The sequence below is a fragment of the Merops nubicus genome, unplaced genomic scaffold, assembly GCF_000691845.1.
Source record: "Merops nubicus isolate BGI_N331 unplaced genomic scaffold, ASM69184v1 scaffold18186, whole genome shotgun sequence".
NCBI lineage: Eukaryota > Metazoa > Chordata > Aves > Coraciiformes > Meropidae > Merops > Merops nubicus.
The window spans coordinates 155536-182657 of record NW_008617173.1 but is presented as its reverse complement, the minus strand read 5'-3'; the positions used below and the strand labels follow the sequence as shown (position 1 = coordinate 182657).

At 36.8% G+C, this 27122-nt stretch overlaps 1 protein-coding gene across 1 annotated transcript in view; it reads right to left on the bottom strand.

Moving 5' to 3' along the window:
* The window catches only part of SUPT3H (suppressor of Ty 3 homolog (S. cerevisiae)), a gene marked incomplete at its 3' end in the record, with an annotated part of 211110 nt that overhangs the window by 37871 nt on the left and 146117 nt on the right, over positions 1 to 27122 (bottom strand). Inside the window, exon 3 of the mRNA XM_008943067.1 lies at positions 171 to 257. Coding sequence (XP_008941315.1) covers positions 171 to 257 — 87 coding nt within the window. The remainder of the gene's footprint in view (positions 1 to 170; positions 258 to 27122) is intronic.

The following is a 27122-nucleotide window of genomic DNA, read 5'->3' as shown; positions in this document are numbered from 1 at the left end:
ATAATTGAAATTACAGAAAAAACTTAGAATGAATTAAAATGTTATAAAATTATTGTACTTTGCACAATACAAATACAATTGCAGAGCAGCTCTACTTTTAAATAAGGCTATTTGTGATGTTGGTAAGCAGCTTACAAAGGAAGGTAAGAAATTTCTGTCTCAGTCCATACCTTATCTTTGCGCATTAAGAACAGGAGATCTTCAGCAGAGATGACTCGAGCTCCTCTCAGCTGAGAAACTTCAGCTGCTTGCTGCAACTATAATAAATTAATAAATTAGGAGGGCTGTTTTAGCTTAAAAAAAAATATTCACTCGGGTTTGTTTTAAATAAGTTCAGATAATATTTTGCAAAATACAAGGCATACACGAAAACACAAGCTGGGACTCTCAAAGGTGTCACTCACTCGGCTCTTGTTAGCCAAGAAGTGAATAACAATTTTATGAAAAGACTGAAAGACTTTTGATGAATCTCAAGAAAAGCTTTTTTGTTTATATTTAAAATGATTGCTTTAAAAAAAGTGCTACATCCCTTTTTTTCCTTCCTTGCACCACATTAGCCCAGAAAATGAACATACAATTCTCTCAGGCAATGTAAAAATGCCAAATTCTTACCGTAGCACTTTATCTGCAACCGTGGAAGGGTGGTTGATCCCTCTCACGATTTTTAAGAATAACAAATATCCATTTTAAACAGCTTACCTAAGTATTTTTTGAAAGAAATTCTACCCCTGCTTGACTTATCATTAGCACAAAACAGACCCACATGAAGAACTTTCCTAGGCATACTCTTATTTCGTTTGAGGGAAAGAAAATGAATTGATAGGAAACACCGACTATATTAAGAAAGTAATTGGAAAAACCTTATTGAGCAGACCAGGCCTTTCACATATGAAAGAGACAAAGATGGGGTTGAGCAACGAATGCCACAAAAACCAAAGGTGGCCAGAGGAGTGTGAAGCAAAGAATTGTCCTCGCCTTCATTGTGACAGGCCCCAAACGCCCCAAATTCTGCTGTAAAGAGCAAAAATGCCTCTGTGTGGGCCTAAGCACATCAGTCTTGGATAAACCTTCAGTAGGTGCAGGAAACTGGGCTAGTTCATACATAAACAGATTATATCAAAACTAGTTCAAGATTAGAAATCAACCTTCTGCAAGCTCATGCTTCTCAAACTACTGGGCTAAGATCCAACTCAAATGCAGCAGAAAAGTCTACAGGATTTGCCACTTTTACCTTGCTAGCCTTTGGTTCTGGGTTAACTGTAGATGATGCTGTAGAGTCAGTGGGATAGAAAGGATGCTTCACAGCATGACATCCACCTTTCCCTCTAAATTCAAAAAACTCTGTCCAAAAGGCAAGTTTTAATTCTAATCTCTTTGCTGTTCTCTTTGTTAACCATACGATGGATGCACTGACAGTGAGCACATTACAAAAGTTATCGAAAGAAGAGGAACCTTAAAAAATTCTTGATACTGAAACTTACACTCACCTGTAACATGATCAGTAAACAGAAATTGAATTTATTTTCAAATATCTCTATATTCTTCTTTCAGAAATGCATTAATGCACCTGAAAATAATTTAAAGAAATCCTATCCTTCAAACTCACACTAGCAATGGTTTCACTCAGTATCACTGGCTGAATAAGTATATTATTAATCTGAGCTCCCATGCTGCTATGACTTGAAATAGGCCTATTCAGAAGTTAAAAAGATCAACAAAAACAGTAGCTGTTTCTAATATCCAAAGAAGGAGGGGCAGGGGGGAAGATTTTCATTTTGGCAAGTGTTCAGTGGGCAAAAGATTCAGTCCATAAATCATAATACTGGACTGCATTAATTTTTTTCCACACTAATCCCACGCATACAAAACGTTAACTGTATCTCGTACGCACAACACAAAACATACTGCAGGAAGAGTTTCAGATTTTCCCCTTGAAACCCTCTCTTGGCCCTTGCAGTCACAGAGACCAGAGAGATTTCAGGAATTCAGAAGTCACAGTAATATAATCTTACTTGAAAAATGTAAGAATGTGAAAAACGATAGTTCTGTTTTTTGGCATAAGCAAAATTGTTTCTTATTCTGATTAGTTTGAGGGCGCACAAGCTACTTAGATTTCTAACATACAATATAAAGAGCTGGATAAAAATAAATTTATCGAGAAGGAGCCAATATTTGTCTCTGGTGTAAATCTATTGCAGTTAATGGATATATGCCAAGGCTGACTTTGGCCCCACTAAGATTAAAAGTGTTACAAAACCTGACCTTAGCAGGGTGATAACACAACACAGCTTCTCCAAATATCCCATGAAACAATGGCAGAAATATCTGACATGAGAGCCTGCTCTAGTTCCCCAACACATATAGGACCACTACTATGATCTTTAAGATCCCTTCCAACCCAAACCGTTCTACGACTCCAGAAGACATTAATTTTCTTAGCCAAAGGTTCAGCTATGCTAATTTCTGTGTATATCCAAAATACTTTATTTTACCAAATTATAAACATGTGACAACATCATTAAAAGCAAAGACTGTAGGCCAGCTGCTTACAGGAATCTCCCAATGAAGTAAGGGGGAGGATGCCAAATTCAAGTCCCATTTGCATTTAAGTAAATCCTGAATAACACTGTTTACTTTAATGGAGTTATTCTGGGTTAAACACAAGATCAAAATCTGGAATAATATTCTCAGTTTCTACCAAAACAATGAAAACTTTATTCTCCTATTGCCTCAACTTTTGCATCTATTTTGTTTTAAGGAATGAACACACAGCATTTAATTACTTTGGCTTAAAGAAAGCAAAATAAGAAAATAAATACTTCCTGTACAGTTATAAAATATGGATTATTTATACAAACAGACCATAATGAGTTTTGCATTGGTACACATATTTACCTGTGAAACCAGGATATACTCAGGTAAATATGTATCCAAGCAATTAAAAAAAAAAAAAATATGCACCATGCAGCCAAGGCTGGGGAGGGAAGATGTATTTATAGTTTTAACACGCACATAATTGACCCTTTCAAACCACAACATGAGTGCTTTGCTATAATTAGTATTATTACAAACTGTCTTATTTGACCATCCCAGAGTTGCCATTAACGTGCAATAAGCCCTGAATCCTTAATTTCCGGAGCTGAAGGCCTTGTTGAGTCATTCCCATGGCTTTCAACGTGATGAAGGGAGATTTCAGGAAGCCATATGAAAGAAAGGTTCCATCTCTGAGCACCTGAGCATTTATCATTCCAGAAAAGCAATTTTCAGCTATATAAACTAAAAGTCAGGAGGTCTTTCACCTTTCATGGCAGTGGAAGTACTGGAGGTTTTCACTTTGTGAGCAGTGGGTCTACTGCCCATGATTCCAGGTGACAGGTGTGGTACAAATGCTGCAATAACTTCTTATAGATGAGATTATTCTATGGCAACAGTGAAGAGATGACAAGAATTTCCCACCATCTCCATCCTCCAGACCTCAGCTATATTCAGCACCAGTCACTGAATTTGGGGTAGCAACAGTTATAACATATTCACCATCTTTTCCTAATTTTTTTCATCATTAAAATTGTTTAGTCCACATTAGAAAATATTTTGGTTTGGATATCCTGAAGAACAGCAAACAAACCAAATCACTGAGATTCTTGGGGAGAAAAAACAAAACAAAACAAAACAAAAAACAAAGCAGGCTAAATTTCCTAAAACCAGCAAACAATATTTGAGACCTTGGAGTCTGAATATATTTTTTTATTAGAGCTAAATTATGAAACCCTAAAAGTTAAGTTTAAATAACGGAAGTGTTGAAATGACTTTAACTATAGGAGCGCAAATAGCTCTGCTAATAATTAGGAGTTTATGAAAAATAAGTGTATTTTACAATTTTTCACATTACAAAGAAGGTAGTATATACAGTAACTATTTTTTAAAGTCTAAGAAGAAATGGCTAGGGAATAATATTTTAAAATGTAATCGCTGGTTTAATGACTTTATGAAGTTAACTCTCTTGGCAGGTTGAACTGAAGTATGTTAACAGTCACCTTACGGCTATTTTCTTTTTGCAACTTCTGCAAATTATAGATTTGTTGAAAGGAGTATTCATTCTCCTGTGACAGAAGCACAGTTACTTCAATGGTACTGTCTGCTTGTTTTTTTTTATTTCATAATTATTTTTTCTTCCGCTACCTCCAAAGTCAACAATCACCAATACTTCTTCCACAAAAACGTCTTGATGGACAAACAGACAAAAAGTTGGACAACAAGCATACTATGTTGTGACATAATCCTTCCAGTGAAATGGCAGGACAGTCAAAATGGTCATGTTTGCATGCCTTGAAACTGCTGAGAGCCAAGAATAATGCTTCAGGAGCTATGATTTTGTTTTCATTGTAGATGAAAATTAGATCATGGTTCACCTGGCAGAGTTTTTTTTTCTGAGGCAGGAAGGTGGTTCTGTCATTAAACATGCATTAAAATGTCCTATTTTTAATCTTTTCTAGATCAAAAGTAAGCAAGTATAAAAATAGCAATAGAATATTCTTAATTTAGATCTAGTACTGTAAATGTATTCCAAACAGAGCATCCCAATACTTTTCTGAAAACAATTTAACTTTGTTTTTCACTTAAATCTTGCTATCTGTCTCACATACAATTAAGGCTGACATCTGAACTTCTAATTGTAACATATATGGGGAAAATATAGAATTTGTTTCCACTAGTCAGCCTAGCAACATGCTTTACACAGTTAGCACCTCCCGGAAGGATAATGACATTAGAGTCCATAAGAGCACTCTAATAGGTGATGATTTAGGATGACCACACAAGGGTTAAACAGTGTGACTAAATCCTCACAAGCTGTCTAAAACATAAACCTTTCATTTGTAGATTAGAAGACAATTTTCTTCTTATTAGGTATGTGTTCTCAAGTCTACTGAAGACCATTTAATGTAACTCCAGATGATTACGTGTGACCTTCAGAAGACAAAGCTCTGCATCCCATTTTGAGGCCTTAGAGAATCATAGAATGGTTTAGGCTGGAAAAGACCTTTAAGATCATCAAGTTCAACTGTTTACCTAACACTGCCAAGCCCACCACTAAACCACATCCCTCAGCACCACATCTACATGTCTTTTAAACACCTCCAGGGACGGTGACTCCACAGCTTCCCTGGGCAGCCTGTTCCAGGGCTTAACAACCCTTTCAGGGAAGAAATCGTTCCTAATGTCCAGTCTAAATGTCACTTGGCACAACTTGAGGTCATTTCCTCTTGTCTATCACCTGTTACTTGGGAGAACAGACTGACCCCCACCTTGCTACAACCTTCTGTCAGGTAGTTGTAGAGAGTGATGAGAGGAGAACTTTCCTGCTTGACATACTGTGAACTGCAGCCCACACAGATCATAAGAATAAGAAAACATTGGTTCATACCCACAGTCCCTGGCATTTACTGAGAATTTGTTTTCAAGTACATAATTTGTTATATTTGTTTCTTCAAGAAAATAAACTTACTCCTTGAGACTCTGAAGCAAGATCAACGGCATCCTGCCTTCCAACAGGTGGCAACAGCTTTTGTGCAGCCTGCCTGAAGAGCTGGATCTGAGTACAGCCAGTCTACGGCTGGTTACTACTAACTGGAGAAGAATTATCCCAGAAGTACCTCCAGCAATAAGCATGTTACACAAGGACCTCTTCCCTTTAAAAGTTTTAAGGGTACATCTACAGGTCCAATACTCAGTGATGGTTTTGGTATCAGAGGTGACAAGCAGTTGATGCAAAATTAAGAAGTTAGACTGTTCTAACAGAGGAGAAAAGAACCCCTTCCACAGCGGCCTTCCAACTGAAATTGTGTGATATTTATCCAGTATTTACTCCAATAAATAGCCCTACATTTCAACCTGCATGTTTTTAACCATTCTGCTGCTACCAAAGACCCCCACAGATTAGTATGATGAAGAGAAGACACTTGTTTACTATTCCCATTTGTTTAAATGGAGCATTTAATATAATTTTGGACACAATCATCTCCCTTCATTCTACTGACAACCCACATATTTCTTTTGATTATAGGAAAGTATAAAAATGGAGGGATGTGTTGTTGTTGTATAGCAACATATTCAGTACAATGGGAGCAGAAGAAATTCAAAGAAAGAAGGTACATATTTATAAGGAGTGAAAACAGCAAGAACAGAACAACCCACATCTTGCTTGAGCTGATGATCTTCAAAATACAAAATAATAAGAAAAACAAAACAGAAAAATGCACACAGCCTTTAGAAAAACTACAGGGACTCAGCCCGTGTAATGGAATGGGCTAACCAGGAGATGTACCACACTCCTGGGACTTACTTGTGGTGTACTCACAGGTAAACCTTGCTGGAAAACTGTGCAGTTGGAAAGGGAAGGCTTTCTACTGATCCGTGTCATAAAACTGGAAATCTTTAAAAGCTGTGCAGATATGGGTACTGTCAGTGGCCTTTGTAGAGTTAAGTTAATGGTTGGACTTGATGATCTTAAAGATCTTCTCCAACCTACACAATTCCGTATCTGTGAAAATTCAACATTACTAAACAATTCTAAGTTAAAGCACATACCATTTATTTTCAAGGAAATGTATAAACACAACATCAGAAGATGACAGACAATATTTGGCCACCCACGGCATCTTCAGATGCTACATGTGATCAGTGATACATGGGGTTATTCTGCCACAGAGAGGGACACCTAGCAGATTTATATCCATCTGATCCTCAGGTTTATCCACCTCCTGCTGCAATGAAGCTCTGATGTTTGTCAGCCATCCCCAACCTATTATTAGCAACAAAGTTGTTGAGCATACCCTGTATCACCCACCCAGGTTTCTGTGAAGACATATGGGCCTCACTACTCCAGTCTTTACCTATGTCTAAGAGACTTAAGAGTTGCTCCACAGGCAAAGGGAGAGGCAAAAACTAGGTGAAAAACTTTACTTATTTGTGGAAAAAAATAAATTTTCAAAATGGATTATGCGTATTTGTTCAGCTTCTTGACCATGGCGCAGTAAATCCTTCAGTCCAGTTGGCAGGAGAGCAGCAATCCCACCATGATTAAGGAAAGCTGAATCCCTGTGCTCTCAATTTTTTATTTTTAGCAGGCATAATCATAGCTGAGCCCCCCATTTGTTGATACTCTGAACCATTCTTGTTTAAAATACAAACAGGCACAATTATTAGAAAAATGATAACTTATTTTTAAAGCCCAATAGCCTAGGCTCTGCTACTGAAAGTAAAGATTTCAATCTATTGGAGACAGTAAGACTTTTTAACTTTATATTACATATATTAAAAAAATTAAATAATTAAAAATGAATTTCTAAATAAACAGTGAAATTAATAGTGCTATTTTTCAAAAGATGAGCTTTAAATCAAAGTCTTTGTAACTCTCTTCTTTATAAATAATTTAAGCTCAACTTCTTAAATTTGAGCTTGTAGCTGCACAGTCTGTCACACAGGGAAAAGAATTTAATGCATTTATGAACAATAAGTACATTTCAACTTAAGCTTCAGGCATGACTTTTTGGCTATTTTTCCTTCTTTCAATTCTAATTCCAAACATCGACATTTTGGGCCAAATTTTGTACTTCTACTCTCCATGAAACAAAAGACACCCTACTGCACACCTGACATTTACAGAAGGCGATGCTGATCAAAGTGACATTATTCCAACACTATTGAAATCATAAAGTCTCTAAGTGCAGTAAAGTATTTAGACACACTGAATTTAGTTTTAATACAATCAGATCATTCAGTGGCTACACAGATGTTAATTCAAGATTTAGTGAAGCACTGGAGATGGTCTGTGCTGATGCAACATCCCACTGCAGGTGATGGTAGCAGAACGAAAGAATTTGGAAACTTCAGTCTACTTATTATTATTACAAGGGAGAAAAATTAAGCTTGAAAAATATCCAAGGGGAAATGACAGATCAGTGTTCTCTAGAACAAGCAAGAGACCATGAAAAAAGCTTTGTGAAGTGTGAACTTTGTAGACATGAAAGTCCCTGGAGAGAGACTTTGTACAAGGGCGTGCAGTGATAGAAGGGGTAATGGCTTTAAACTGAAAGAGAGGAGATTTAGATTAGATGTATGGAAAAAGTTCTCCACTGTGAGGGTGGTGAGACATTGGAAATTGTTGCCCAGAGGTGCACAGGTTGTGGATGCCTCATCCCTGGAAGTGTTCAAGACCAAGTTGGATGGGGCTTTGAGCAACCTCGTCTAGTGGGAGGTGTCCCTGCCCATGGCAGGGGGCTTGGAACGAGATGTCTTAAAGGTCCCTTCCAACCCAAACCGTTCTGAGATTCTATGATTCATTAGCCAATATGAAACTGAAAAAATCTCATTGCCAAAAGCACTCCAAGCTCTGCAAACACATCTCTATTTCTGAAGAAGACGAGCATAGCTGTCCTCTATTTACTGTCCATGTTCCAGGACTGGCAGGATATTCTAGATGCTCCCACTGTAAACCACTGGCAGCAAATTCCCTGTATCAAAACTAAATAAATGCTGGTCTTAATGAGGAAATTATCATAGAATCATAGAATAGTTTGGGATGGAAGGGACTTTTAAAGGTCATCTAGTCCAAATTATAATAAAACTAATTACATTTGGACTCAAACTTTCACAACAAGCTGTTTCATTTTTGTTACAGTATCACTACAGCTATTCCAAGTTGACAATCTCTATTATAACCATTACTTCCATCTAAGTTACATCTTCAAATGCCTTCCTGGTACTATACCTTATTTTGAGAAAATAAGAATGTGCAATCTTTTCAGCAATAAATATATTCACCTTTCCTTTAGTAAAATAAACAAACAACAACAACAACAACAAAAAAGAGTTTACCCCTCTTAAGAACTGAAGATAATACTATTTTCAAATATTTAGTCTATTCCCTCAAATTTATTTCTTTTCCATCAATTGTTTCTATTTCTTTTCTTTCTCCAGTATTACCATGGCATACAAACCAGCAGCGGTTTACATTATACCACAGCTTCCTGTCCTTTGGTTTCAAATCCCAGAAGAAACCACCATCCAGGATTATTGTTACCCAGTTTCCATTGCTGCAGTTTCTCTTGGTTGAGAGACCATCTAATATAAACAGGTTTCTTTCTCCCATTGCTATAGTGAGTAACATTTGTTTAAACCATGCATCCTTACATTGCTCACACAGGAAAATAATCATTGCCTTACATTAGCTTCACCAGAACACTAAATAAATACTCTTCCTTTCCATATGACAGCAAATTGGAATCAGGCTTCACTGTTTGTCATGGGGAAAATAAGACACATATTTACCTATTCCAAGCCTAAAGTGCTTGTAGAGCAAGCCTCAGGCTAATGAAAGAACTGCAAAGCAAGTATTACTATGAAGAGCAGGTAATCATCAGTGCACTGAATATAGAGAAGACAAGACCTTGATCATTTGGCTGAACATATTGCAAAGTCATCAAAAATTTTCTTCAAACACCTCAATACGAAGGACAAAACCATACTTTAAAAAAAACCTGCAAAGGACATAAGCAAAATGTCCTCTGAAAATTTAGACTAGGAAGAGAAGGAGAAAAAAAAAAAAGAATCAAGTTCAGTCAAAACTACAAAATGGCAACATTTTCCATTAGAAAGCTCTACAATTATTCAGTGCCCTGAAGAGATATGCCGTTGTGTTCATACTTGGAAATACTGTGCTAGTGGTGGAAGACTTTGTAAATTAAAAGATTTTACCTGAAAGGATTCACTTTGGTCTTTTTTCTAATTTTTTATTCTCATCTGCTCGAATACACGTGTCAACCAAGTGGGAGCTTCTCAGTTTGCATGGTGACTAAAACTAAATGCTACAGGATGGCTCAGATTGAACAGTGAGACATATAACATGTGTAAATGTGTCCTGGTTTAAAGGGGTTTGGATGACAGACAGGCCATACAAGTGTCTGGTCTTAAGGCAAATTATACAGCCTGCAGAATTTTAACAGACAAGAAGTGTCATCTTTCAAGATGTACCCAAATAATCAATACAAAAAGAAAATAATAATAGAAAAATTAAAGTGAAAAATATTTAGTTGTAATGTTTTTCCATCCACAATATATGTGTGAAGTATACATTATGACATTAGAGAAGGTCTCAGCCTGTTTTGTAATCTTTAATCTTAGAGAAAGTAATTTGTTAATGGGGACAAGTCCTATGAAACTTTTCTACCAAGAAATTGCTCTCCAGTTCATCTGAAAAGGGCTTCAAAATCCTAAATCTATAGCACTTCCAAGAATATTCTAGTCTAAGGTAAAGATAAAAACATGTGAATACAATAGTCCCAGTCCAAGGCAGACTCATTGAATCTAAAAATAAGAAAGAAAATCTAGATTTTTGTATGTATGTGTTGCTTTCCCATTTTCTCAATTATTTATATGAATTATAATTCTAAGAGCTTCAAAAAAAAGTACAAGGTCTATTGTAGGGATTATAGTGTGAACATGACAGTTTCTCTTGGAAAAATAAAAGAAAAAAGGAGACAGTCCTCACTCAGATGAGAAAGAAAAGAAAGCAACATGAAGGAGCATAAATGTAAACCTTGAACAACAGATATTTGTGTCTGAAAAATGGCACCGATTTCCTAACTCTTATTTAATGTTCATTCTTTAATTAACATTCATTTCCCAAGGACAAAAATTTGAAAAGACTGTTTCACATTATTTTAGCACGAAGAGAATCACTTTTAAGCCATGAAAAGGCTGGGAAAAAAAATAAACATGTCTTCTGAACATAATTTCCTCTTTATTGCTACTGCAAAGTTATGAAATGAAATCTATTATTTAATTACACTGGATCAAGCAACAGGAAGAGAAGGGAGTGTTTGAGTCACAACATCCCTGTAAGGATAAATTACTACACTTCCTCTTGCTAAAAGACAGTTTTAATGGACTGAAACTGTGAAATGGTTAAAATCAAACTCCTGGGAGGTAGAAAGATCTTCATGTTAACATAAAAAAAAAAAATTAAAACGGATTCTGAAATTCTTAACAGAAATATCGGTAACAATAGGAGAAAAAAGTAGCAACATTTCTGCCAGAACATCAATAGTTTGAAAATTATTACATTTAATCTGATTCTCTCCAGAATGTGAAGATAGTTTAAAGACTGCACAATAGCTTCTGGGCCTGCTTTGGTTCATGCTATGCACTGGAGATGTTTAGATAATCTACTATGAAAACTTCAAAATTTATCTGCTATTACTACCAAAATTTTATTAGCCATAAGGGATTTCCCTTAGCTGTGCTTCAGTACTGTTTACTAGATTCTTCAAATTGAATGCAACTGTTGGAAAAGTTAAAGCATTTTATTTCTTAAGTATGTTCTTGGCATAAAAAAAAAAAAAAAAGGGGGGTTTAAACTATACTGAAAAGATAGGCTGAATTCTACAATGTTGGCATAGACAGCTTGGCAAGTGGTATGGAGTCCACAACTGGGGTATGACTGTGCAAATACTGTGAACTTTCATATAACTTAAATTCACTTTGACCTGTGTGGAGATGATCTGAAATAACCTTTCATGGAAATACTATCTTTTCTCAAAACTGGAATGAGCTAAAATATGAGGGCATTTCACAGATAATTTGAAGAACAATAGAAAATATCTTTGAAGTTGTTCAGGAAGGCTCCTCCTAAGCCTAAGGGTGGTATGGGAGAAATTATTTATTTGAAAAGCTATCCTGGAGGCAAGAGAGACTGATTTCCTAGGCCTGTCAGAGACTGGAACAACCTCTCAAGACTGCAGCATGGATGATGTGAAGGGGCAAAGTATAAGCCATGAAGTTTTTTTGGCAAAGACAGAGAGTTCTTAAGAGGGATAAAAAAAACAAGACAGAGAAAGCTTTTTGCAGACATTTTCTAGATCAAAGATTTTCATGGTGTCCTCCAAGTTTTGGTCCACAGTTTTCTTCTAAACTTCTAATACAGTCTATGAAAGCAGTCATAAAATAAAAGCTTTCAGGCATTTTGTGTCTCACTGAATTCTATGATTCTTACATTTTTGTAAAGAAGTCTGTTCTTTGATGGAAAATGTTAGGAGGCTACTTGTTTCCAACGAGTAGAAGTCACTCCACCTACAGAACCCAGCCTTCAGCTGTTGAATGTAGGAAACTGAGAAAATATGCCATATATCTCATTGTACATGGTGCATTTCTTATTCTACTCCTGAAACTCAAGTTATTGGCTGCTGTCAGACTTCAACTAGCTGTGAGGACATCTGGTCAGGTTCAGCAAAGATTTTAATATTTTACCTACTAGGGCTTCACAATTAGAACTTGCACATTCTCAAAATGGTTATGAACCAGAAAGACTTTGGCAGCCAGTCAATCCAGAGTCAATCCAAAGAAAATAAAAACTGACTGAGCAAGAAGTCTGATAAAGTAGAGGAAACAAGAGATTCATGTCAAGGGACAGAAGTACTTGATCTTTTGCAAAAATCTCTGGAAATGGGCAACAGGTCCAAGCTGTGCACCTATATACATCCATTAGGAGAAGACAAATAATTTCCCCTGCCCTGAGGAGATCTCTGCTTTGGGAATCCCACCGTACAATCTTATAATTAAATGCAGCTCCACTGAAACTGCTCACGTGTTAAGTTACTAAAGGCTGAGCACAAAGCCAGGATATCCATTACTGGTACCAGAGGAGTCAGAGAAGATAATGTCAATGATGGCAGTGGGGAGTAGGAAAACTAGTGTTTCCAGCATTTATCCTCCTCCTTTGGGACCCACAAAGGAAGGTGTTAGCACTATAGGTTCGACTTCAAAAGACACTGAAACATCACCAAAATCTTTGAGAAGGGCTCAGGGCAAAACTGCAAAGATGAAGAGAAAATCTTGATTTTCTTCAGGAAAATCATGCTACAGACTGGCAACAGAGCACAATGATTCTGACTATGGTAAGGCTGAGTCTTAGCACAATCACCAAGATTCAGATCATTCAGCTTCTAAAAAATGGTAGCACAGATTTCTCCAAGAAGAGACCATGATATTTTTCCATAAGCACACAGTCTGCAAAAGGGTTCATATTTCTCTAATTATTAGAGGTATTCTCTGCAGTGTTTATGGAAATAGGAGGAAATCTATCTAAGGCCAAAGTGCAATTGCTAAAGTGCAGTGGATGAATTTCTAATTTAAAAAAAAAGAAAACCATGCAAAAACACAACAAAAAACCCAACCAAACACAAATGGAAAAGTACCTTCATTCCTCAAAACTAGTGAAACACTTCAATTTTTATAATGTATTTATAAGAAAGTGAATCAAGTATTAGTCACAAACTGATAACTATGCTTATCAAGAAAGTGTGAAAACAAGAATGAGTAAAATCACTAAAGGTATGACGACAATAGAAAGAAATATGTTCTCAGAATGAGTAGGTGATGCTTTTCTAGAAGACATGAGGAAGGAGTTATCCAAAGTGAAATGCAGAGTGGACAAAGAAAAGTTTAAGAAGAAATACTGATTATTGAAGGGATTTAACGGGTCAAGAAAGTGGGGGATAAGACTGCTAACAATAATAAACATTTTCCATTAATACAGATTGTTCCCTTTTTTGGGTTGCTTTTAAGATTGATTTCATTATTTTGGGAAAGCCAGGTTACCCATGTGAATTTTACATTTTTGTTCATATGACAGTGATATCTGTTCCAGATCCATTTTGCAAATAGAAAAATAAGGTGCAGAACAGCTCACTGCACATGGGCAAAGATGGGACCAGGAGAAAAAGGAGCCTGCTTCCTTCCCTCACTATTGACAGAGCTCCTTCACTGCTAACTATTCTTCTCTAATGCCATAGGAAACATCTACAAAATAATGCAGAAATACTAATAAACAAACAGCCAAACTTTGTCTGAGATTTAACTTCACAAGTTTTTTGTATCTAAACTCACATGCACTCCTAAGCAAAAACTATAAATATTTAGTGCCTAAAGCTGTGAAATGCAGAGGTGATTTAGCAGCCATGCAAACTATAAAAACTGTGCCAAATATATTTCTCTTCTAATTTAGGGTAAGTGGGCCAGCCTTATATCATATATAATAATAATTCTCAGTGACATTTAAACCAAAACCCAACTAAACATTTAAACTAACAACCTGCAAACATCCATAAAGCTTTACAAATAGTATCAGTCATTTTAATGTAAAGCCAAGAGACAGTAGCATAAACAATGTCAGCACAGTCACAAGTTTACAGTTTAGAACCCAAACTTGAAATTCTATAAATGTAAACCCTTACAGTCATAAGTAGTAATTTTTTAATAAGTGGCTTTCTGAGGAGGAATAGGATCTGCAGCACGCAGCAAAGCCATACCATGAGAAGTCAAGAAGTATAGGAATAAAGTATTGCCAAAAGTAAAGTTTAATTAGCTTTACAAGCCAAATCAAGAAGCAAAGCAGAGGAGGCTTCAGACATAAAACAGTGTAAAGAAAGGTAATCTGTGCAGGATGAAATAGAGATGGAAAATCTAAACACGGTTCCAAACCAGGAGAACAATTTCCACCAAGTATTGAGAACTGAGATTTTGAGTATGGCAGCAATGGTACAACAACTCAACAAAGAGGTATTTGGAAAGACACTATTTCCAATGTATTGAATGGAAGTAAAAATCAAAGATTTTAATGCACTCCAGCCATCAGCACTGGATATCTCAGATGTGAATGAACTATAAACAGAACTGAATGTCTGCTGGCATTAATATTCAAACAAATCAGCTAAGTTTAGGGAAGCTAAAGGGATCAAATCATTATAAACTGCTGCCTACAAATACTTGAAGAAAATTAGAAAGATGACGGATCCAAATTTTCCTTAGTAGTGTCAGATGGTATAATTAGGGGCGACAGCCAAAAATTATAATTTAGAAGGATCGAGTTGGATGTTAGGAAAACCCTTCTCAGGGGAGGACAGAGCAGCCCTGCAGTAGTTATGCTGGAGAGACTCTGAAAGGTTCCTCCATGGAGCTTCTAAAGCTTGAGCTGGACAAAGCCACGGCTGAACTTCTGCTCTAGCACTGGTGACAGTCCTCCTTGGAGTGAGTTGGACTAGATGTCTTCAGGGGTTTGTTTGCTTCCCTTCTGTGTTTTAAATAATACAAAACCAGAGTTTTTGAGTAAAGGAAATTGTTTATTTCTATTTGTACAGGTTCCAGCATGACAGTCACCCTCCCCTCCGTTTGGTATAGGCTCCCCATCTAGTGCTACACCAAAATTTGAATTAATAACAAAAACAGTGTGTCAACAAAGTTGGAATGCAGAAACCCAGACCTGAGAACTCTGTAAGAGACAGAGAACAGAGGTGAAAGCGAGACAAACCTCACCACATCTTTGAGCTGCTGCTCCAACCATCAACTCAGAAAGTCAATCACAAGGAAAAGCCTGAAACAGCACTGCTAATAAGGAGTACACAAGGAACAAGGTCTGCTCCTTCACATCACCAGTTCCACTGTGCACTGAACAAGACACAGGACAAGAAAAAATTTGCTGATTCCTTCACTAAGAACAAACAAATACATAAAATTAATGTGTTCATTCACAGCAAGTCATCTAGGCTGATGAATGGCAGTTGCGTGTAAAACGAGTTGAGCAAGGTTATTGGGGTTTCTTTTGATACAACTTGAATGAAAATCAGCTTCTATGATGCTGTAAGTATTCCCAGAGTAGATTCCCTAATTATTTGCAGCCTTGGTTCATTCAGATAAATAGGCTGTGCTAATATGTGTTTGAGCTTCATTTGGAAAAAAAAATAGTTATTCATTACAGATGTGCATATCTCTGCTCTGTGTACTTAGTCACATACTGCAATTGATAATAAAATGCAGAGTGGCTGAGCTCATACTTCACAGTTAACTATAATTTCTTCTAGTTAAGATTTTCCTTCTTAAAATCCTGTAAGCTAAACCTTAAGGACTTAACACAAGGTTTTACAGAACAGCTCCAGAATCAAGGCCTTTTGAATGGATTCATGTAAACAGTGATTTATACTCCAGAGTTACTCTTGTTAATAAACTTAAGGCTGTTGAGGTTTTTAGATTCTCTTTAGATATATTTCCTTTTATACCTTACAGATGTAATAAACTGTAGTAGATCAGCTAATGAATGAAAGAGGACATTTGTCTCATGAGAAGGCTGTACCACAGAGAGTGTCTCTGCTTTTTATAGATACTGCAGTGAAATTGGTGGCAAGAATGTGGAACTGAGACTTGAGGTTCCCCAGGCCAGAACAAATTTCAGGTTGTAAATAAACAGACAACAACACAAAATGCATTTACTATACTGTCCCTTTTTAATAGTCTCCCAGTACTTTACAAAGAAACACAATAACATTGTCCCCCTTTTTCTAATGAAATACCTGAGACACAGAAATAAAAAATTAATTCATCAAAGGTCGTTTAACATTTTACTGGCTCTGGCTCCCCATTTCAATATCTGATCCCATTTCCACCAGAGAATACTCATAAATTTTATCTGCTACTTCTCTTCAGAGACAAACCATATTCCAGATATCTCTCTCTAATCATCTTCAAGCTAATCAATAGGAAGGCAATCTGTCCAAATACTTCTTTAAAGCACCCTGTGATGTCCACCTTTTGCTCATGTAATGTATAGTCAGATGATATTTTTGTTAAATGACATTTAATGTCAGAAACTTGAGATATAAAGATAATTTGAGACGTTGATTTCCCATAACTATCTCACAATGAGTAGAAATAAATATCTGGGTGCTTCCCATTTCTTTAACCTTCAGTCAGTTTAGAAGTTCAGGCTTGCACAGTCGATGTGAACAAAGAACGAACCACCAACAGAAATCACATGTCCTGTGTCTCCAGTAAATGGATCATCTATCATGATACTGGTTTAAGTTGTACATCAGGTGGCTTAGTGAATGTGCATTTATTCTCTTGAAGACTATATTCAACAAAGTTAAAGCAAGGTTAAATGATTTTTTGATGTATGACATTTGGCTCAAAATATGCACTTGTGCATTGTAGCAACAGTGGGAAAGTCTTTTGACACATATTATACCCAGCTACAGGATGAAATAGTCCTTAGTTTGAAAATCTAGCTTAACTTCAGTGGATTAGTATCCATAAGAGAGAAATGTACTTTTGCTGATAGCTTCTTATAATGAAATGGTTTTTCAATTAAGCAGAAAGAGTGCTGTATTCCATCAACTACACACCAAAGCAGGGGATCTGACTGCATTAGTAACACTATCTTAGATGTGAAGTGTCAAAACTACATCTAAATATTTATAAGCAGTATCTACTAATAGTGTGTATTATACATTTAGTGCACACTAAATGCAGTGGCATTTCTGCCTTCAGTACAGTTATACATGCATGAGTCCTAGGAATTAAATGTATTCATTCCCCAAATTTCCTTTTGCTCCCACTTCCAGTGTGTAAACGCCAAGTATTAAAGTAAGTCTATAAATATCACTTTCATTGTCAGGCTTTCTAATTATGTCACAAATAGTTTCCTACAATCCACAACACACTTGAACTCACGCATATAGTTGAATGTGAATCCCCTTGGTCTTGGCAGAGCTAACCCCTGAAATGATTTCCTGCCCTGGTCTTCCATTTCATACTTATTTTCTGCATCATTATTTTATGCAGTCGTTATTTCTGATAGATAGATTGTGCTCCAGTGCAAGTTCACTTATTCTAATGGTGTAGCCAGGGGTATGTTGGAACAGCTATTTCATAATTATATGTCATAATTTCAATTTCAGATCCATCTATCTAAACCAGAATGATAATGTGCCACAGTTTCCCTCTCTCAATGAAAACCAAACAGCGTTCACTTCAGGTTGGGGGGAAATAGGGAATCAGAGCACTCCCCTTTCTATTTTTATCTATCCTTTTCTTTCCTAGCCACGTTCTCATCAACAAACATTTCAAGAATGAGTAATATGAAGGGAAAACCTGAGTCACGTGCTTCCCTTTCACTGCTGGGACCACAGTTCAGACCTGCCATCCACTTCACCAAATACCCTGTCCAGAGCTTGTTAAGCACAGCACTAATTATCACTCAAGCCTATGTCAGGGTTGAGGTCATGGGCAAGGAAGTGTGGGAAATGGGATTTGGTTGGCATCTCACTTCTTGCTCTTCAAGTTTCTAGCACAGTTCCACAAAACACAGATATTAATTTTTAAAAGGTCATCCATGTTTTACAGTATTCTTAGAATTTTATACTATTTCTTCCCCACATCTCTTCCAGTAGCACCAATACTGGCTAGTAAAACATAATCTCTATTAAAAATCATCCCATACTCCTGCTTTTTAGAGAAAATAGAAAAATAAACTAGCTATGTGTGACTGGATTTGTATGACAGCTTAATTTGAATGTCTTTTCCAGTTTATCTATTTTCTTTTAATATTCTGAAACTCTTTGCCTTTCAAAATGTACTGCTAAGATTTTCAAAGACCAATTTTACTGTAACTCCCATTCTATTTTATTCTTGTTTTCTGTTATTAGCTCTTCTTTTGCCACATTCTACGCCAAATTTCAGTTAAGAAAAATGTTTTGGTTTCAGTATGTGAGAAAAATTTTTCAAGTTAGCTTCAAGCTAGCCACAATGAAAGCAGATTTCTTAGTTCAAAAGGCATATGGGGCTTTTATATACTCGAATAATATGACTTTTGAAAAAGGTAAATCTCCACTGAAGAATCATGACAAAAACTAACAAATGTTACCATGAAGTTAATAATAAGCAAAGTAATTCATCTGATTTAAAATGTTTGTTTTTCTAAAATTTCCCCAGTTTAATAGTTTTGTTAAGAGGGTAGAAAAGAGATGTAGAGTAGTTGCTAAATACTGTTGAGTTTAGAGCAGCAAGTATGATTTTGATCAAAACACCAATATACTCCTTAAACTACAAAATACTCAAATACTACTCTAAAAATACATAGAGGAATGACTCTTATCACATCAAACATGGAAGCAGATTATAGTTTTGAACATCAAGATCAATGATCTAAAAAATTATGCAGAAAGTGTCGGAAGATTTAGGTATGACCCAGAATGAAGACAGAGTGAAAAAAAACAGGCAGAAGGTCCCAGGGAACATTATAGTGCTAAGGGAGAAAAGATAAGGTTTTGTCCTTCCTGAATTTCAGTGGATAAAAAAGTACTCCTAGGGAACCATGCCAAAATGCAGTCTTGGGTAAACACAGACCAGTCGAGAGTAGAGAGAGAAATATTCAAAACATCAGTGTTAAGATGATATTGAATCCTTGAAAGCAGATGAGGCTAGAGAACCCAGTGATGAAAAGGAAATGGAATAGGAACAGAAATTTGTGGGATGCCCAAAGAAAGTAAGAAAATTCTGTTGAAAGATACATTGAATTACATAGCGGAGGGAGAGGAAGATTAGAAGAATATGGTGTTTCTCCTGAGGCTGGAAAAAGGCCTCCACTGTAAAATAAGATTTAGAAATGATGTCACCGCTGTGAGAAGAAACACTTCATAGCTAGGGGTCGGTGATCAAAGGAGTCTCAAAAATGGCTCTTCCCTCCAAAAACAAGAAGAGGGACATTTTCCATTCCTTTTGCTTTCTACCTGTCGTAGACTTGGTGCACATCATGAGCAGTTGTCCCTAGTCTTTAACAGTTCATGGGTAAGAGTAAGCCCATGCATTAGAACATGTATTTCTGAGGGAAGCTATCAGTCCCCTTCTTATACTTGCTGAAGAGTTATACTGAATGTAAAGTTCCATATTACCTTTATCTCCTGTTTGAGCTAGTACAGAGGCAAACTGTTTTGCACCTGCACCTTTATAAGGCTGGAGTGGGATTTTAAAGGAACTGCTGAAGTGACTAACACTTTATGTGTGAGAGCCAGCATGTGCTCGACATACCTACCTTTGCTTAACAAATCATTATCAGCCAAATTAAACCGAAGTGTGAAATACGGTGCTCTGAAAAATAACATACACCACTTTTGCCCACTGGTGGAATGAATAAGGCAAGAAAATTGGGAAAGCTCTCACACTGTTCATTAGGTTTTCAGCTTTAAAACACCAGTCATAGAGATGCATACACTAAAAGGGGTTCTATCAGAGAAGTAGCAGTAATTCTTAGTAAAGTAATGCCTAACTCTTTTACTTAGAGAGTGAGTGGGTTCAAGCACCTCCATTTTAGAATACATTCAGGAGGACCAGACATTTTCCTAATGCTTAAGCATTACTGATTCTCTTCTTGACCATCTTCAATTCAGACCTAACTACAAAGAGAGCTCTCTCGTCAGTGCATGTGGGGAAAAAAAAAAAGCAAACAAACAGCATAAATCAGAATGCAAGGCTTTGATGAATTCATGAAGAATGGGAGAACTACTTATATGTCTATACAGGGATACCTGTATGTATCATAGCACTATCTGGTTACAGTTGGGCTCCTGGTATTCTGAAGAATCTAAGAACTTTACCATGAGAGTCCACAGCTGCCAATCTGGAGCAGATGAGCAACTAAGTGTAGGGTATAAAGAATAGGGGAAATAAAGCCAGAAAGGGCAAATGAAGCATAAGTTGATTTTGCTACCAATTTTCAGACAAAATGCATTATTTTTTTTGAAAATATTGATTCTCCAAAAGTTTCAGAGGAAATACAGGTACCAGAGACTGAGACCAACCATCACTACTGAATGCCAAAACCTAGCTATTGAGTATGGACAACCTTTTAAGCGCACCCTACATGAAAAACCAAACTCTGGTGGGATAAGGACGTGGCCCCTGTCACTCTACTTGGCCAACAGACATATAACTCTTCACAAAAAAGTGAAATGGCTCACACAGAAAAAAAAAAAATAACAAAGGAGAATCAGGCTTTTATGGATCTCATCTACGATAAAGTTGGCCTTAAATCTCCTCGTCTGAATTGGGCAGAAACTTTAATATCACCCTCCTGTGTACACCAGACAACTATACACATCACTGAACTCTGGTTTAGAGGAGGCTCTCTCCTGAATTTCAAAAAAAAACTTTAAGATATTTCAGTTTCATTTAAATACAGAGCAAGTCTTTTTTCAAGCCTTATAATGATTATTCTTTAGCAAACCTTAAAGATCACAAAACATGGATGAATTAATTTCTCTTAGACTATTCACAGCAAAGCAGTAATTTGCCTACAGTCCCTTTAGTCACAAAAAGCTCTACATGACCATGCAGATAGTACAGATAGTGCAATATTTTGCCTGATGAGGCTCAGGCCTAGAAGAAATGAAAATCTAAGGTTTTGCTGCTAAAGCAATGCCATGTATAAGCCATGTGTATATGTTCAGTCGCATCTGATGCTTTCTCTGCATCATTTTTTCCCACCATGAGTCATCGAACGCACATGCAGCAAATCTGGTACTCAAATACAAATGACACACATAGATACACATGTCCTGAATCCCTCCATTTACCAACACGGGTTGGAACGTTCTCAAAACCTTCCTTGGGTTCTTCAAAATTACTGCCACCTTCAATTTCATTACCTCAAGACCTCTAGTCGCAGAGATGTGAGTGATGAATCACTGAACAGACAGCCCAGAAAGGATTATCTGTCATCTGTTAAAATTACAGGCTATGGAGGTAAGGATGTCTGCAGTTAAGCATAGGCCTGATGTGCTTTCTATAATTTTGATTCCTTTAGCACACTTTTGATAAAGTGCAGCAGAAACAGCTCACTACTTTACAGGCATTGTTTAAAGAAAAAAATAAATTTTGGGTAAACATTAAACACATGCATTCATTTTGTAAGAATTATAAATATTTTTATTCTGGTGAATAAAACGTTGCCCTCATAAAAAGAGTTTTGCAATACCTGAGGAAAATCAGCCAGCAGATGTGGTTGATTTGCCTTATGAAAAAAATTGTATTTGCACATGCCAGCGGATAATTGTTTGCAATTCAGAAGGAAAATCTACTAAATTTCCATCTGCAGCAGCCAGAGAGCTGAAAGTTGAGCAGAATCTCCCCTACAATTTCTTGACCTGTTAGGTGTCTCCTCCTATATGGATGCTTAATGATAGCACTTACATAAATTTTATTTATGGTTTTAAAGGCATAGAAATATTCCTCTCTGCAGAGAGCGAGATGCAGCTCAGAGGTGCCAGGTAATTTGCATGCACTTACACAATCAATAAATAACAAAGCTTGGTGCAAAACTCAGGAAATCAGTTCTACCTCCATACATACGAGATGCAGCACTGTCATCAGCCAGAGAACAAAAATCAGAATGCTTTCTTTTCTTATTTTTCATCCTAACCCAGCATCCTGAGGGATTATCAGAACAGGCAGTGCAAGGCCAAGGAGAGAATTGTTCAAGATCTCAGCTAATTAATGGAAGGAAAAAAGATGGTCAGTTGACAAGGGAAAAGAACCAGCTATTGTTCTGATGATGAAAGATGCACTTCAATAGGCAGGCAAGTTGTCTCCACCCTCCCACTGCAGTTCACATAGTTTTGTTGGTGGGTCTTTTATAAGAATTCAATTGTTACAAAGATATATATCTTCCAAGGACAAATAAAGCAATAAAACCCTACCTTAAGAACTGAACCTGAGAATTTTATCTCTTCATGCAGCATTCTGAGACAAAAAACAATGTCTCTTCATCAGCCAACACTCAGTCAAGCACCTCAAGAGATCAGACTGTCAGTGAAACCAGAAATAATGAACAGGGGTAATGGGAAAGAGGGAGAACATAATGGGAAAGTTCATGACAGAGAAAAAAAGAGGTACAAAAAAACTAACACACTGGTGATGAAACATGGCATGTGTAACATCTCTACCCTGTTGGGGCCTCTACATGTTTTATTTTTAATTAAAAGCATTATTCATTTTAATTAGCAGTCATGATTTATAAGTGATGCTTTCTTTGCACATTGAGCAATGATTCTAGGCTACTCAGTCCAATTTATCTGTGATATTGCTGGCATACAGTACAGGAACAAACAGATGAAAATGCCCTGTGAATAGAGAAATAAGGCAACCCTTCCACAGGTCAAGCATTATATGGAAGTCATGGACGTAAGACATTAATATTTTAATATTATTTTCAGCATGACAATGAGCACAGTCATTTTCAAATCATCATTGACATATCCCAGTCCAGTTCTGAAAGCACTGATAAATAAAATTTGTGCTTAAATTAATTCAGGTTTAGCAGGTTTGTAACCATGGCATGTTTAAAAAAAAAATAATTTTAAAAAAATCAGCCATTGACCCATGCTGTTAAATTCAGGGTCATAATCCAAAATCAATTGTGCCTCAGCCAGCTTTCTATCAGCTGAGTCTTTTGTTTGGCAAAGATTCAACTCAAAATGAAGGGAATTCATTGGGGTGATAATTTGCTGTATGAGCACCTATAGGATTGTTAAAATAAAGGTGCTGTGCCACACGCAGGTGTTCCAACATTCTTAAACAATATCCCCAAAGTAAGCAAACTCAGAAACAGCAATTCTTCACCTAGCATTTAGTCTGGAGCCCTGTCTGGCAAACACCACCAATTCCTGCTTTAAGTCACATCTCTTCTCTGCAAATGATGATGATGCACTGTAAGGAGTTCCATTAAGGTCTCAGTCAAGTAAATTGCTCTGGCTTCAAACTGTCAAGTAAACTTTGCAGCTTTGCACTTCACACAATACAGTTTATGATAAAGACACAGAAGCCCCAGGCTTCTGGTTTGGGCCATAAAACCACCCATTGAAGTAATCATCCAGCTCAGCCTGTGATGGGGGGGGGGGGATATCATTTACACAGCACAGACACACACTTGGTGAATTGATACTGTTCCAAGCCTACTGAAAATTGCTTTGCCCCACCTACCCCAAAATCCTTCCTCCTAAACCTTCATCGGACAGGAATCTGGGACAATTTTGGTCCTGAGATGCAATAACCATCTCATCATAACTTTGCCAGTTTTTCTTTTTATTTTGGTTTTTGGTTTTTGTTTGTTTTAGTTTTCTTTTTTTGTTTGTTTGGTTTTGGTTTTTATTATTATATCTCTGTACATTCCTGTTACTGATTCAGTAATCTTCCAAAATTATGAGACCACATAAGCCAAGGTGCTGGAAGGATCTATAGTGTTTATATGTGTTTATTTTATATATTATTGTGGCTTTTTAGTACTTAAAGGGGACCTATAAGAAAGATGATGACAGTCTTTTTAGCAGGGCCTGTTGCAACAGGACAAGGGGTGATGGTTTTAAACTAAAAGAGAGACTAGATTCTTAGACTAGAGAGAAGGAAAACATTTTCCACAATAAGGGTGTGAGACTCTGGCCCAGGTTGCCCAGAGAGGTGGTCGCTGACCCTTGCCTGGCGCCATTCCAGGTCAGATTGGATGGGGCTCTGACCAACCTGCTCTAGTTGCAGATGTCCCTGCTCACTGCAGGGGGGTTGGACTAGATGACATTTCATGGTCCTTTCCAACCCAAAGTATTCTATGACTATGTAAGATATACATATGATACAGACTCAAGATATTTACATATGTACATTCACATGTATGCATATTTATGTATTTTCCACTAACACCCGTGGATGAGGCCAATGGTTCTGCTTGGTTTTGCATTCATTTTGTGTTTTCTGCCTGTGTTGACCTCTCTGGCTGGTTGCACACGTAATGATACAGGCAGTGTAGTTGTGCCCATATGCACGGGGGTGTGCCTAGCAGGAACCCACACTCAGCCTTGGGACTGGCCCAGTCTGGGGATGTGCAGCTGCAGCAGCCTCACTTCTCTTGGGCTACAGGATCAGTCAACTAGAAACACCTCATGCAATAACACAGCCAAAAAAATTAGGCTCTTGGTGAGCAAAACAAATTATCATAAGACATTTTGTCTTAAGATATGGCTAAAAAAGAGCATTATTTGTTCTCAGTAATTTAATTTGCTGTATTATCAGTGCTGAAACACATTCCCAAGCAGGACAATAAGATTAACTCTGTAAATCTCTCTAGCATGGTACAACGTGTCTTATTATTTTTCACATGATAAAACACCTCCTTGCCTTTTCAGCACACAGATTAGATATCAGACACTTCTCAGGACAGACAACACCACTAATTGATGAAATGCAAACTGTTCACACTACGTTGTTCCAAAAAATGTTTTTGTGCTGATCCAGTCTCCTTGAACAAAAATAACTGTATATACATACCACATTGTTTGCTCCACTTGCAGTTTTTATGAACTTTAGTAAAAACATCATAAAACCTAGTACTCAAACTGGATGAAGCTGCTTTGGGTAGGAGTCTGCATGTTAGAGATGAGAACTGCCCTTGGCCACTCAGCCCACGTGGTATTTATGAGCAACACTTCATTTTCACAATCTTAGAACACTTGCAATAAACAATAATGATAATCATTTTCAAAACACTTGCTGAATTTCCAAATATTTTCCCAGGGAACAATGTTTGCCTCTCTCTGTTTTGATATGTGTATCTGAGTCAGGATTTTGCACATAACTTTGGAAAGGTAAGATGTTTCTGTTTATGATACTAAACAGTAAATCCCCAGCATTAGCCTCTTAGCTTTTCAAATAATATTTACTACTGTAATACACATAGCTTTATAAGCTGTTTTAGAAAGTAATTTAGAATATGAAGAAAGTACATAACTTTTTTTCAGCTCAGCTGTGAAATTACAATTGCATTCTCACTCTAACTACATAAATAACACCTTTCTCTGTCAGTTCTGGGATGCACAAATCCTTCCTCTCCATAAAATCTACCAACCCAATATATACTGACCTAGAATCAGCAATTTTGGTATTTACTAGGGACTCTAACTGAATTCATAAATCAACATAATACCTAAGTAGGCAGTACTACAATCATTTTATATATTCTATATAACTATTTCACATAATATATTTCACGGTCAGAAACATTACACATTTAGCTGGCAAGTCTCTCCTTGAGCATTTAATAAATGCCACACTTTTACATAAGAAATTGTATTTCAATCTAATGTTTATATTTTGACTGCACCTAAAATGTGCTTATTGTAGCATACTGCATCAATAAATGAACAATTATTTCTCAGTGCCACGTAAAATACATAGTGATGTCAGCAGCATTAAATTCTAGTGCCAAGTAGGGAAACAATTAAATGTAGTTTAACTATAAAATTAATATTATACTAATTTTAATAAAAGGAAAAGATTTACCTTATTATTTTTAGTTCAGACATGCAGTCATGTGCAAGGAAATTCAATACCCACTGTATAAAATATGAACTATGAAAATGTTTTACAGATGTTTCTAATCAGCTTCCTTTGTTTAACATTAGACGCTAACCTCCAGAAGATACAGACAAGCTGCACATCCTACAGGTAATGCTATCCAGATGGGATGTTTTCCCTGAACATCATGCTTAATAACACAAGGAATAAGGAATAACATAAGGAATATGCTGTGAAGAAAAAGCACCTTGGCAAAAAATGTCTAATGGCATTTTGTATTCAGTGGCACGACACATCTTTTCCAGCTTGCCTACGGTATGTCTTGTGGAAAACCCCCAAAACACACAGCATAAAGAAGTCTTGAATTCAGACAGCTTTACCTTGACTGCTCAGCTCTAGCAAAGACTAAATACAGCAGTGATATCATCTTAATTATTAACTCTTTCCTCCGGTTACATTGTACAACTTTCCAGCTGTTAGATCTCTGAACCTGCAGTTCTATCCCATCCTGAATTTTCTCAGCCTACACCAATTTCACCAGGAAGATGCTGTTGCAATGAGTGAAGCAAGGATGTCTTTCTTGGCAATAAGAAATGAGCTTTCCTTGCCTGGATCTTGGTTGGCAGGGAGGAATAAAACACTAAGGTTCTTAAATGCATTATTTGGTCATGAGTAAGTAGTAACACTGGTTCAGAGAAGAGGTAACCAGCTAAGGCATCACTATTAAGTGGTAAAAACTTTCCTTGTGTCTTACAGCAAGAGATCCATCTTCTGAACATCATTATCTTAGCATCTCATTCAAGTATGATCTACTTAGAAAGGGAACAGCCTCAAAATGCCCAGACAGCTCCAGTGACTCTTGAAGAAGTACATTCTTCAAAGTGCACTTTGAAGCAAAGCAG